Source organism: Trachemys scripta, chromosome 1, assembly GCF_013100865.1.
Source record: "Trachemys scripta elegans isolate TJP31775 chromosome 1, CAS_Tse_1.0, whole genome shotgun sequence".
Taxonomy (NCBI): Eukaryota; Metazoa; Chordata; order Testudines; family Emydidae; genus Trachemys; species Trachemys scripta.
The window spans coordinates 83,935,929-83,949,239 of record NC_048298.1 but is presented as its reverse complement, the minus strand read 5'-3'; the positions used below and the strand labels follow the sequence as shown (position 1 = coordinate 83,949,239).

The 13,311-nt window shown below is 44.3% G+C and overlaps 2 protein-coding genes across 8 annotated transcripts in view; one reads left to right on the top strand and one right to left on the bottom strand.

The window, feature by feature from the left end:
* Positions 1–271, bottom strand: part of ACTR6 (actin related protein 6) — a 37,344-nt gene extending 37,073 nt beyond the window's left edge. Inside the window, exon 1 of the mRNA XM_034773553.1 lies at positions 250–271. The gene's annotated coding sequence lies outside the window, so the exon portion shown is untranslated. The remainder of the gene's footprint in view (positions 1–249) is intronic.
* Positions 272–572: 301 nt separating this feature from the next.
* UHRF1BP1L (UHRF1 binding protein 1 like) overlaps positions 573–13,311 on the top strand; it is an 81,133-nt gene continuing 68,394 nt past the window's right edge. For 6 of the 7 annotated variants that reach the window (XR_004646118.1, XM_034773509.1, XM_034773489.1 and 3 more), the window contains exon 1: positions 573–886. Coding sequence is in view for 5 of the 7 variants with exons in the window: in XM_034773509.1 (XP_034629400.1) it covers positions 843–886 (44 nt within the window). In the remaining 2 variants the exon portion in view is untranslated. Of the gene's footprint in view, positions 887–9,970; positions 10,118–13,311 lie in introns of all 7 variants that reach the window. The other variant, XM_034773500.1, reaches the window with a different exon arrangement.

Genomic DNA, 13,311 nt, shown 5'->3' with positions numbered 1-13,311 from the left:
AACCCCTCCTCATTCCTGATGGCACCCCGAGACCCCTGCCCCATCCAACCACCCCTTCTCTCTGTCCCCAACTGCCCCTGGAACCCCTGCCCCTGACTGCCCCCCATCACCCCATCCAACCCCTGCTCCTTCCTGACTGCCCCCCCGGGACCCTTGCCCCCATTCAATCCCCCTGTTCCCTGCCCTCTGACTGCCCCAACCCCCCGAATTCCCCAGCCCTCTTCCAACACCCCCTCCCTGCTCCCTTACCGCGCTGCCTGGAGCCGCTCGGCCAGGGCCGGGTCCGGGTCCGCTGGGCTGGAGCCCGGACTAGCGCCCGAGCCAGGCCAGAGCCACTCGTCCGGGACCGGGGACCGGCGCCGCGGGGCCCGAGCAGGGCCAGGGCGCTCGGCCGGGACTGGGCCCAGCACCGCAGGGCCGGAGCCGGGGGCGCTCGGCCAGGCTGGAAGGAGCCGAGCCGCGCTGCGCCTCCCGCCCCAGCTTACCTGCTGCAGCTTGTTTTCAGGCTTCCCGCACTGGCGGGAAGCAAGGGAAGGGGAGGAGTTCAGGGGGGGAGGGGAGCTGGGGGCGGGGCGACAGCTGCCGGAGCTTTTGTTTAATTTAAAAGCCCGTTTAGAACCGGTTGTTCTCAACCGGTTCTAAAAGGGGTTTCTAAATTTAACAATCGCCTCCTGCGAACCGGTGGGAACGGCTCCAGCTCACCCCTGCCAAGATGGCGGCGAGAGTGTGAGCGGAGGCGGCTCCGCTCCCTGACCCCGGGAGGAGGCAGCGCAGGGATGAGCCGCGTTCCCGGCCCCGTTTGGTTCCCGTGAGGCTCGCAGGGAGCGGCCGGCGCCCGGGCCATGGCGGGGATTATCAAGAAGCAGATCCTCAAGCACCTCTCCAGGTGAGTGCGGGGCCGGGGTGTGCGAGGCCCGCCGGGTTCCCCCTCTACGCTCGCCTCGCTGGGACCGGGCTTCGCTCAGCTCCTGATGGCGATGGGGTCCCATGAACGCCCCCCTCCGTGGGAGGGGCTGGGAGCCTGGGGGTGCTGGCAGCTGGTTTGTAGGATGGGTTTGAAGTTCTAGCGTAAGAAAAAAATCTCCTTGCTGGGTGCCCAGGTGCGGGCTCCTTGCGAGAGAGAACAGCCCTGAGGGGGGAGAGGGATTCGCGTTGGCTGGCAGGAGAGTCAGGGGATGAGTCACACTGGCGGGGTTGGTTGCCCTCCATCCACCCCCAGATCCCTGAAGCATCCCCGTCCCCTCCCCTGAATGCTGCAGGATACAAGGCGGCCTCGCAACCAGCCTGGCCAGTTGTCGCAGAGGACAAAGATCAATCTGTGCCCCTCTGCTCCAGCATCAGTGTGTAGTTGGAAAAGCAGAAAGACATAGTGGGTGAGGTATTAACCTTAATTGGACCAACTTCTGTAGGTAGGGTGACCAGACAGCAAGGGTGAAAAATCGGGACAGGGTGGGGGGTAATAGGCACCAATATACGACAAAGCCCTAAATATCGGGACTATCCCTATAAAATCAGGACATCTGGTCACCCTATCTGTAGGTGAGACAAGCTGTTGAGTTTACACAGAGCTTTTCTGCAGGTCTGGGAAATGTCCTTAGAGTGTCACAGCTAAATACAAGGTGGGGCAGATTGTTTGGCATAAATAGTTATTATGGATTTCAAGGGAAGTAGTTAGGAAGGTGACTAACTGAGGGATGTGAGAGGGACAGTTGAGCTAGTCACTGGCCAGGAGAAGAGGGAGCAGCCCGGTGGGTTGTAAATTGTACTTGACACGTTGTATGTGGGTGGAGCAAGCAACAGCATGGCTGATGTCATGGAGTCCAGTGCGCACAGTCTTTGCTGCCTATTCCAGACAGCTGCACAGACACACCACATTTGTCTCAGATGACAGGGAATCCAGAACAGTGGTGAAATTTTAGTAGGTGCCGCAGCTCATGGGGCAAGTGAGTAAACTGGGATAAGAAAGTCCCTGACATAGAGAAGGATGACTATACTAGGGAGCTGGTTGAGTGAACAAAAGAGCATTTTGAAATCCGATGTTGTTAAGATGCAAAACACCTTTGCTGGTCTCTTGAGCCCTTGACTTATCACAATCAAAACAATACATGTGTAGCCCCACATGGGTGTGACATCAAATTCTTTTGCACAGCGCAGGAAGATGCTGTGTAACAATTCATACCCTCTATGCCAGGCAGTCAAAAGGTTACAATTTTTGTACTGTCTCTGTGATTGTTGTTTAATTCACTTCATGGGAAAGACCAACTCTGTTGTAAAATATGCACTCAGTCCTGGGTGTGTACATGCATATGTACACAAACTTGTGTGTGAAAGATAAAAACTGTAACCAGAGGTGCCAGCTGTTATAGAATGTAGTGAGATGATCTGATTAATGGGAGGGTTTTTTAAAATTCAGTTGAATAATTTGGTTTCACTGTTTTAAAAGGGGGAACCAAAAAGTTTCACTATGTAGTCAGAATCTGTGGTGACACACAACATTGGCAGCCCTTCAGAGTGTGTGTTTATGATAGCCTTTATTACTCTTTAGTTGCTCCTTATGTGTCTTTCAAGTCATATATGATTTACAGAATATGCGTTTACTGCTGCCAATAGTAATAAATAGCAAATAAAAAAAAAAAGAAAGAAAAACAAACATAGCTGTGGATGACAGCTGAATTCTCTTGTGCCATATGCATCAACAACAGATTTGTTAGCTCAACTCTGATGCAAATCTTGGCTCTGTCTACTCCTTAAAGATTAGTACTTGTGATGTACGAAGCAGAAATGATACTTTATTTTTTCTGATTTTTATAATTGCATTGATGATTGAGAAATCTTGTTATGACGTGAACATAACAGAACACTTTGAGAATGGAAATGGAATACCACGATATCATTTGTACAGAATCAGCTCATTAACCATGAGCATACATGATATTGCAGGCCTTCATTTAGGGCCTGAGCCTCTGTGGTGCTTGGCTTCTTCAACTTCAACTGAAGTCAGTAGGAGTTGATGGAGTTCAACACATTGTAAGACCAATCCCATCATTTTCCTCAAGAAGCTGTTGTTCCATATGTAAAGATCAAGAAGTTTGTTGTTCAAAAGCTCTAAGTTCCTGTATACAGTAGAGGTATTTTCTTTTCATAATAAGATATTATATCTCCTGTTAGTGATGTGTTAATAAATTGTATGCACCATGAAAGGAGAAATAGAACCACAATCTTTGTATTTTACATTAAGGTCTTGTTTGTATTTGATTCATGGGCATGCCTAAAATCAGCTGTGTGCACAGTAGTTGGTTTTATAATCTAAATCCACATCCACATGTTAGGTCAGAATTGAGCCCCTAGATGATTATTTTTTTACTGTTTTATAATTTGCTGTCAGTTTCTAGTGGTTTGTAAAGATACTTATTGGAACACAACAGATCATCAAACCTTTAAAAGTTTGGGGATTTTTTTAAACTCTGTGATAAGGTATAGCTAACCATTTTAAATCTGTACAGATATGGGTTTTTTATTGTCCACCTTACACTTACAATATAGTAGACATATTGTTTCACAAAATCTGGACCCCATTCTCTCACTTGTACTAATTTGGAAATCAATAGGACTACTTGTGGAGGAAGGCTTTGTTCAGCATGTGTAAAAGGAGCAGGATTAGGCTTCAACTTAGCTGATACAGTTAAATATAGAGATCTATCACGTCAATAAAATGGCTGATTTGAAATGTCAATAAAATGCTCAATGGAGAATAAAAATTTCCATTAATATCAGAAATGTTTTCCCTAGGAAATTAAAATTTGTATATAGTGGGGTATGTATATATGATAGGCTTTATAGCAAAAGTGGAACAAATTGTCTTATGAATAGTGATTTGCAAAGCAAATGCTAATTATCTGTCAGTCTCTAACTCTTAACTGTTTTCTGAGTGTGTTCTGTTTGTGGTTTTGGGGTTAATTAGATATGTTCTAGCACTAGCAGTTAGGTGCACTAAACTTCAGGCTTCTTTCTCATAGCAGTTCTCAGTACTTCAGAGTTCTTTCTCACATATAACATACTAATTTGTTTGCTTTAACCGTAGGAAAAAAATTGCAAGTTACAAATCAGTATTTCTTAACCATTTTCTTAATGTTTTACAATAAAAAATTATTGGCTTACAGAGCTGTTAGGGTTGTCAAATCAGTTTTCCAAACCGGACACAAATAAGAGTAGGGACAATGGGGCCCTTCTCTTGGCTGGAGCTCCTAGTCACTACCATAAGTGCAATAAGGGAAAAGGAATCAGAATAGGTGCTCCTTCCTCAGCTCTAGATGAGATGAAATCGCTCCTTCCTCTCTCTCAAGGTATCAATTCCAGAAGAAACAGAGACATTGTCAGCTCATAAAGTATCCCAAATTGTCCTGTCGGGCTTAAGGAATAATGTGATTTGAGGTTCAGTAAGATTTATGCTCATTCAACCACTAACTTAGAGTGGAAAGTAAAGAAAAGTAAAAACCAAAACCAAATTTAAACTGGGTAAATAAAACCAACCTGACAAAAACAACCCCTCCCTTTCCAGATTATTCTGAGTTTTATACAGTCTTAGCATAACTTTGGTAAATGATTTTAGGCCTTTTTCTTCAGAGTCCTCAGATAACAGTACCCTCATAAATAGGTTGTTACAGTCTCCTTTTTTTTTTTTTTTTTTTGTAAATAGGCTGGGCTTGTTCATTCCATTGTTGTGACTGTTTTCATTGTTTCATGTATTATAGGGGAAGCTGGTAGTGACTTCTATCTATATTTAGCTTGCTTAACACTTCCCATTATTACAAAAGGTTATGTTATTATTTTCTTTGAAAAGCTTTTGCAGCAGATCTTTGATATTTCGTAGGAGAATAACCCTCAGGCTACACAAATGCCTTTTCTTTGACCCATAAAATTCTATTCAGCTTTTACTATGATGTAAATTTAAAGATTGCCATTTCCCTTCTCTCATTTGTGTTCCTCAGGAAAATGTTGGCAGAATGTAACAATAAAAACTCAATGAGCACTCTAAGGCTGGACCATGATGCTGCAACCTAGCAACATACGCTATTGGGAATGCCTGAAAGGTGCTAGAGAACCTATAGAGGAGGAGGGCTGGGAGGAAGAGATCTGGGCACCACATGGGGCTGGAGCTCCCTCAGCCCTCCATGTTTGGCGGAGAGCTGATCTGGACCTTCTCTCACCCACCTTTTCTCCCAGGCCACACTCCAGACCCAGCATATAGACGCAATAGTCCATGCCTCTTCTGGTGTTACCATATGGGTCAGGAACTCCTCCCACTCCTAGGGGTGGTGAGAGAGCTGGGCTTACCCCACCCCCGTCTCAGAACGCACACACCGTCTCCCTCTAGTTGGTAGCAGGAGAAGGCTGTTATCCCAATGTAATCAGTCTCGTAGAAGTGGTAGAAGTTTGTGCTGCAGTTTTGTGGATTAAGCTGCTTTAATTATGCCCCCTGCTCCATATGCATCCTTAATTACGTGTTCACATGCTGTGGTGTTTGCAGGACCCGTGTCTCATTCAATGCATAGGATGGATGCACAAGATGACAGAATTAAGATGACATAGGAAATACCAGATTGACAGTTGCCCAACTTTTGAGTGCTTGATTTTGCAACCTAAAATAATATTAATTTAACATTAGGGGGTTTTATAAGAATATATTATGAAGATAACTGACCTAAATAGGTTGAAATAAAATGGTGAATGGAGACCTGAAATCAAACATGCAAGAGAAGTCTGATGTGGTTGAGGAAAATGAAAGAAGGATTGCTTTTGGGTTGCGGCTGTATTATTATAATATTATACCTTCTCTGTGCATTCAGATTGCTTCTGAACTGTAGAAATGTAGAGCTGGAAGGGACCTTGGGAGTATTAGTTCATTGCCCCCCACCCCGCTCTCCCCGGTGCAGAGGCAGGATCAAATATACCAAGAAGACTCATTTCTACTATGACACCCTTAAGAAATTAGCTGACTAATAACAGCAAGGTTGGAGACTCACTAGGGATAGCCTATATCTGATAAGGGGCAGTGTGGGGAAAATATCAACACTTAGCCAATCATAATCTTGACTACTTATATATTTTTCTCTTTTCTCATGTCCTTTGTCTGTTGATCATGTATTTGTTTTATATATATACAATGTCTACCACATTATGGGCACTACAAGGAATAAACAGTAAATAACTTAAATTCTCAGTTTTAATTATAAGGAAGTAATTTCCCTTATTATAGTACTACAGAATCACCATTGAATTCACAATATTTTCCTATGAAAAGTGTCGGAATTACCCAGAATATCCATCTGTGTCTTGGGTGTAGTTAATTTGTCTATCATTGTTATCTAGATGCATAAATTGGAAAGCATAAATTCTCTCTGCAAGTACCTTAATTTCTTTGTTTATACTATTATTTTCATTGAGGTGGGATGTGCTTTAGCTCAATGAAGGAAACTCTTGGCCATTCTATAGCCACCCTTACTGAGGTAAATGAGATGAGTCTTCTGGTACAGTCCGAAGATAGTAAAATTTTGGACCAAATGCAGCTTCTGTATAGCCTACACCATTGTTTCAATTGCTTTTCTCCAGCGTGGAAGCAATGAAGATGAAGATGTTTACTAGGTCAGCCTATGAAAGGGCTGCCGTCTTCAGGCTAGCTAAAAACGATAAAAAATATTTCTGGCTACACCTGTGATTTTCATATAATGGATTAGTGATACTCTTTGACTTAGCTTTCTCACAGTCACTTTATTGCTTTTAATATAAAACAAACTCCATTTATGCAGGGTGAGTTACTCTTCCCAATGGGGAAGGAAGAAAGTGGGAGAGAGGGAAGGAAAGACACACAGAGAGAATAAGAGAGACTGCTCTTTTTGTTTTTCTAATACTTATGAAGTCCTCCAATCCTATGGTGATAGGTATGGTATAAGAATCTAGCTAGATAAAGTCCAGTAAGATTCAGACTGCACACCACCTTGATCATGAGAGCGCAGATACGCTCAGTAGTTTAGGTTGCTGCTATTTTTTCAGTCTTGGTCTCTTCCTACCGGTATCACTTCTCTTTTACTTGCATAGAACCATCTGCTTGACCGAACTCATTTTCTTTAATGTACTTACCCTATTAGATCACTGAGACATCTGAGTAATGCCATTATCTACCCTTGATAATGAGGTGGAGAGCTGGCTGTCACCTACATACTGCTGGCATCAAAGACCATATAATCTTAAAGTCTCCTCTGTTGGTTTGAAATATATGTTGAATATATGAGGAAAATCTTGATCTTTGTGTGATTCCACAAGTAACAGAGCTCTCAGGGAAGAAAAATAGTTAATCAGGATCTTCTGGGGACCAGTCTAGAGGAATGAGTAAAATATACTTAGTGCTCCCTCCCCTTCTGTGTGAGTCCACAGGTCAGTGGGATCAAACACTGCCAATAGGTCTAAGACCATCAGTGTGGATATTTGTTCTGCTTATGGCTATAAGGAGATGCTACATCAGTAGATCTCCTTAACAGATCTGGGTCTGAAGCTTGAGTCAGATGTGTCCAAAAAACTGACAAGGGTGAGGTGTTGCTGAAGTTGGTTTTCTACCAGGTTCTCTATAACTTTTCCTAGAAAGGAAAGTTTTGGTCATAGGGTGTGGTCTAACCCAGGCCCCCATCTTCTGTTGTTATGTGACCATATTAGTGCCTGCAAGATCCAACTCCTTTTGTGGAATAAGCTTTAATTTAAAATAAAAAGTTCTAGCATTTTGAAGTATGAAGAAAACCTTCCAAATTTGAATCAATGCTGTATTGTCTAAAGCAGTGGTTCCCAAACTTGTCCCGCCGCTTGTGCAGGGAAAGCCCCTGGCGGGCCAGGCCGGTTTGTTTACCTGCCGTGTCCGCAGGTTTGGCCGATTGCGACTCCCAGTGGCCGCGGTTCGCTGCTCCAGGCCAATGGGGGCTGCAGAGGGCAACAAAAATGATTAGGTGACTGGAGCACATGACTTATGAGGCGAGGCTGAGGGAACTGGGATTGTTTAGTCTGCAGAAGAGAAGACTGAGGAGGGATTTGATAGCTGCTTTCAACTACCTGAAAGGGGGTTCTAAAGAGGATGGATCTAGACTGTTCTCAGTAGTAGCAGATGACAGAACAAGGAGTAATGGTCTCAAGTTGCAGTGGGGGAGGTTTAGGTTGGATATTAGGAAAATCTTTTTCACAAGGAGGGTGGGAAGCACTGGAATGGGTTACCTAGGGAGGTGGTGGAATCTTCTTCCTTAGAGGTTTTTAAGGTCAGGCTTGACAAAGCCTGGCTGGGATGATTTAGTTGGGGATTGGTCCTGCTTTGAGCAGGGGGTTGGACTAGATGACCTCCTGAGGTCCCTTCCAACCCTGATATTCTATGATTCAAAACAAAACTAAAAAGAAAAGGTATTAGCAGACATTAAAGTGTGCTAAAATGCCTTTTACCCTATCTGGGATATGCAACATATAATTTTACACTTCTTAGATTTAAAAATATGTTTGCATGGTACCTTTAAAATCTTGAAAATATTAACTAATTATATTAGTAAATACATAGTGTGACAGTCTGTATCTCTATGTTCACCCTTTCTACAAGACTATGATAAATTTGGTACATAGTATGCCTTGTGAGGTATCAATTGAAAACTCGTAATCTGCTGATCATTATTGTCCTGGTAAAATGTGTGTGGCAATATTGTATGCAAAGATACAGTCGAATATTGTAAGACATATGTTCAAAGTTTAGAAAAGCAAGCACAAACTAGTTCCTCAGAGACAAAAGGCAAACTGACACCTCAGCCAGGTGTCAACAAAATCAAATGGACTATCACCGGTTAAGTGGTTTTGGCAGGAAGAAGGGAGTGAATGAGAAATTAACATGTTGACAAAGAAACAACTGGAAGTTCCTGTCCCACAGACTTCCTGTTGCCTGAACCCCAGCTGGAGATGATTCTCAAAGAAGAGAAATACTATAAGAAAGGGGAGCAAATGCCTCAGATTACCTCTCTCCCCTCATCTCTACTCACGGCATCAACAACACTTGAAAGAAAAAAGGAGGCGTCATTGAACTGGGGAAAGGGTTTTGGCTGAAGGAATCTAGCCAGATTGCTATAAGCATGTGGCGAGAGAAATCTTTTTGCTTTAAAATAATTTGGCTTGTTAAGCTAGGTATTTGAGTTTTACCTTTTATTTCTTTGTAACCAATTCTGACTTTTATGACTCTTTCCTGTAATAATTTAAAATCTATCTTTCTGTAGTTAATAAACTTGTTTTATTGTTTTATCTTAACCAGCGTGTGTTTGGATTGAAATGTTTGGGAAACTTCTCTTGAGATAACGAGATTTGTGCACATCCTTTTCTATTAATGTAATGACGGACTTTCTATGAGCTTGTATCGTCAAGGAGGGTACTGGTCAGTACAAGACTCATGTTTCTGGGGACAAGTCTGGGACTGGAAATTTGTTGGTATCACTCTTCAATATAATTCATGGGTGCCTGGCTGGCTAGCTATAGCACTCATACAGTATAGCGGGGGGTGATTTACATGCTGAGGCTGTGTGAGACAGACCAGGAGTGGTTGTTTTCCCAGTGAAGCAGTGTAAAAGGCATCCCAGGTTAGAGAATTGAGGGGACACAGCTGATCAACCATCCACATTGTACCCTGGGTAATGTCACACATAGTGTGCCTGCATTTTTTAAATTCTACATCAGCTATTTGTTTAAATGTAGTTGCAACTGTGTAGTATCAGGACAGTGATGGATCTTCTCATGACCGTCCTCCCTTTACACTTTATACAAATTTGTCAGTTCGTTTTACTAAATGTCATAATGTGTAACACCATAAGTATAGTTCTCTTTATTTAAAATTATCTCATTATTGTATCATTCCTCTTCCCCTTTAAACTTGCTCCCTTGTGTGTCCCCTGTGTCCCATTCCCTACAGCGATCCCTGCTTGCTGTGGTGGAGATTGATTTGCTGTGAATATCCTTACTACCAAAATGAGTGCCAGAAGCTCCTAAGAAACCATGGGAATTGACCACTTGCTTTCACCTGGAATAGGGGCCTTTTGCCTGACTTTCTTGTCCTCAGGTAATACCCCCTTCCCCACCTTTTTAAAAGAAATGTTAGAGGTGGTTTTCCTTTTTTTTTTTTTTTTTTTTTTTTTTTTTTTTTTTATATAGTCTGTTTTGGGGAGAAAACTGTAAGTTACTAGTTGGATGCCTTTTGTGTGCCATCTATAATTCTGTGAAAAGCAGTAGTTTGTTATGCGTCTAGGTTTCAAAGAAAGATCCAAGGGTAAATCTGCAAAACCTGTTTGTGAACTAAACATACAAAACCACATAGCAAATAGGTTTTATATGCCTACTTTCTGAATATAATTTTTTTCAGATGTTCCCCACACTTCAATGGTATTTTGGATTACTTTCTAATGTAGACTTTCACCTACTTGTGTCCTTTGTATTACTTAATGCTCACAGACTTCCTATAGTTGGTAGCAGGGATGCATTTAGCTATATTGAAAGAGGAATTGACACTGGATCTCATTTATATTGGTGGAGATTTGATGGGGTAATTTAATTTTGTTAAAGAAATTAAAGTTAACTCTTAATGGAACAGTGTAGATATAATGGTCTGTTCAAGAGAATTCTTTCATTAATAAGCAAGATTTGGTGCCTATGTCTCCAGTTAGCATGAATTAGCTATCTGTGTAATACAGGAACAGGCAAACTTTTTGGCCTGAGGGCCGCATCGGGTTTCGTAAATTGTATGGAGGGCCGGTTAGGGGAGGGGGTCATGCCCGGCCCCCACCTCCTCTCTTCCCCTCCCCCACCCCGGACTCCTGCCCCATCCAATCCCCCCTGTTCCCCGATGGCTCCTCTGGGACCCCTGCTCCATCCACACACACCCCGCTCCCTGTCCCCTGACCACCCCATGGACCCCTGCCACCCCATCCAACTCCTCCTCCTAATTCCTGACGGCTCCCCCGGGACTCCTGCCCCATCCAACCACCCCTTATCCCTGTCCCCTGACTGCCCCCCCCATCCAAACCCCCTCTCCTTCTTGACTGCCCCCCCAGGACCCCTGCCCCCATTCAACACCTGTTCCCTGCCCTCTGACTGCCCTGACCCCTATCCACACCCCTGCCCCCTGACCACCATCCCGAACTCCCCTGCCCTCTTTCCAACCCCCCCTGCTCCCTGCCCCCTTACCGCGCTGCCTGGAGCACAGGTGGCTGGTGGTGCTAAAGCCGCGCTGCCCGGTTGGAGCCGGGCTATACCACCGCTACCATGCAGCACACCGCACCTGGTCAGGCCAGGCTCTGCAGCTGTCCTGCCCCAGGAGCTCACAGCTCCACTGCCCAGAGCATTGCGCCGGCAGCGAAGCAAGCCAGCTGAGGCTGCGGGGGAGGAGGGACAGCAGGGGAGGGGCCGGGGGTAGCCTCCCGGGCCAGGAGTTTAGGGGCCGGGCAGGACGGTCCCACGGGCTGTAGTTTGCCCACCTCTGGTGTAATGCCATATATGGGGAGACTGCCTCCCCACTTCCTCCAAAAGTGAACTTATTTGAAACTGTCATGCTTTAAGGACCTGAAGAGAATGTATAATGGAAACCATAGTGAAACAGATAGTCCTAGTTGCTTTATGACAGTGAAAGAATGGCAGCAGTTTAGAGGGAACACATGCACATGCTCACACTCAAACACACGCCTTTTATTTTTCAGTGTAGAAACACGAAGCTAGAATTTTTCATCAGTGAAAGAGAAGAAGAGATGTATCTGGAATACAGCTGGGCAAATTTTTTTAGCCAAATAGTTCATTCATCAAAAAATGCAGTATTGGATCCACCAAAACTATTTGTGAATTTGACACACATTTGCTTAATAATTTTAGCACACCTCTCTTACCCCTCCCCTCCCCTGCCCCCCAAAAATTCAGACTAGATTCACAAGGGTACTTAGGTGCCCTCCTAAAAATTGGAGGAGGTGGTGGTGTCCCCTTACACTCTGTAGCCCAAAGGTTAGATACTCGGGATGTGGAAGACATGGGTTCAAGTCCATAACATGCCTGATCTAGAGAAGAAATTTGAACATGTTGTTGGTGAGTGCACTAACCACTGAGCTTTGGGGTATTCTGGGTTAGGGCTCTCTGTCTGTTCTGTTGAAGCTGTTTCACGTTGTATAAATTAAATATGCATGGCAGCAGGGACTGGAGCCCAGGTGAGTGTGCTAACCACCAGGCTATGGGCCAGACAGAAAAAATGACCCTAATGAATATTTAATTATTTATACAGAATGGAACAGTTTCAGCTGGAGAGCTTGAGAGAGCCTCTACTCTGAATACCCTATAGCCTAGTAGTTAGGGCATTGACCTGCAACATGGAAGACTGTAACAGTTGGCCCACCTCTCAAGCACCACCTCTGTTTCCCATCTTCAGGGCTCCATAAATAGACTTCACTGTTCTTGAATCCTTAAAATAATACTTTTGTTCGTCTAATTTCTTTATATATAATTCAAAAATAACACTCAGTCCTGGGGCTTCTCTCAAAAGAGAATGCTCGTCTCCTCAGCCACTCCCAGGCCTTCCCACTTGGAGTCTTTTGTCCCTAGTACCTCAGTCAGTCAGTCCTGGGACTTTTCCTCTTTTCCCTGGAGGTGATCCGAGCCTTCCAGCTTCACTTTGGTTTTCCCCTGCTTTTTGCAGGCCAGTCCTAACCCAACCTGGCTGGAGTCTTATTCCTCTGGTGTCTCAAACTCTCCTGCATCCTTCTGCTTTGCTGTAGCTTCATTCTGGCTCTGTCTACACTTGTGAGGGAGTGTAGAGTACAGGCACTGCACATGTAGCTTCATGCTACAGTGAAAGGCTGGCTGTATCCAGACTAGACACTGTAATGTGTAGCTAAAGGCCACAGTGAAAACACCTCCAGCAATGCAGGGAGGCAGTGGAACGCTACTCTGCTAAAAATAGCAGTGTAAACGTGGGAGGTACTGTGTGGGTCTGTAGAGAGCCATGTAGGTATATATCATGGGGATTCAGGAATATAGGGCACTCTGCTCTACTTGCCTAAACTGCATCTCATTGTCTACACAGCTTATTTATACCAGGGTTAGCTGGGCATGCAGCATTTGAACTGTACACGCTGTTATAAGTGTAGGTGTACCATAAGCCACAGCTTCCTCTCATGTTTCGTGCTGCTGTCTCCCCATTTATAAGGCCCAGATGCCTTCCCTTAAGCCCATTTGGGCGGCAGGCAATAAATTACAGGTGCTTTGGACCCTGTTCACTCT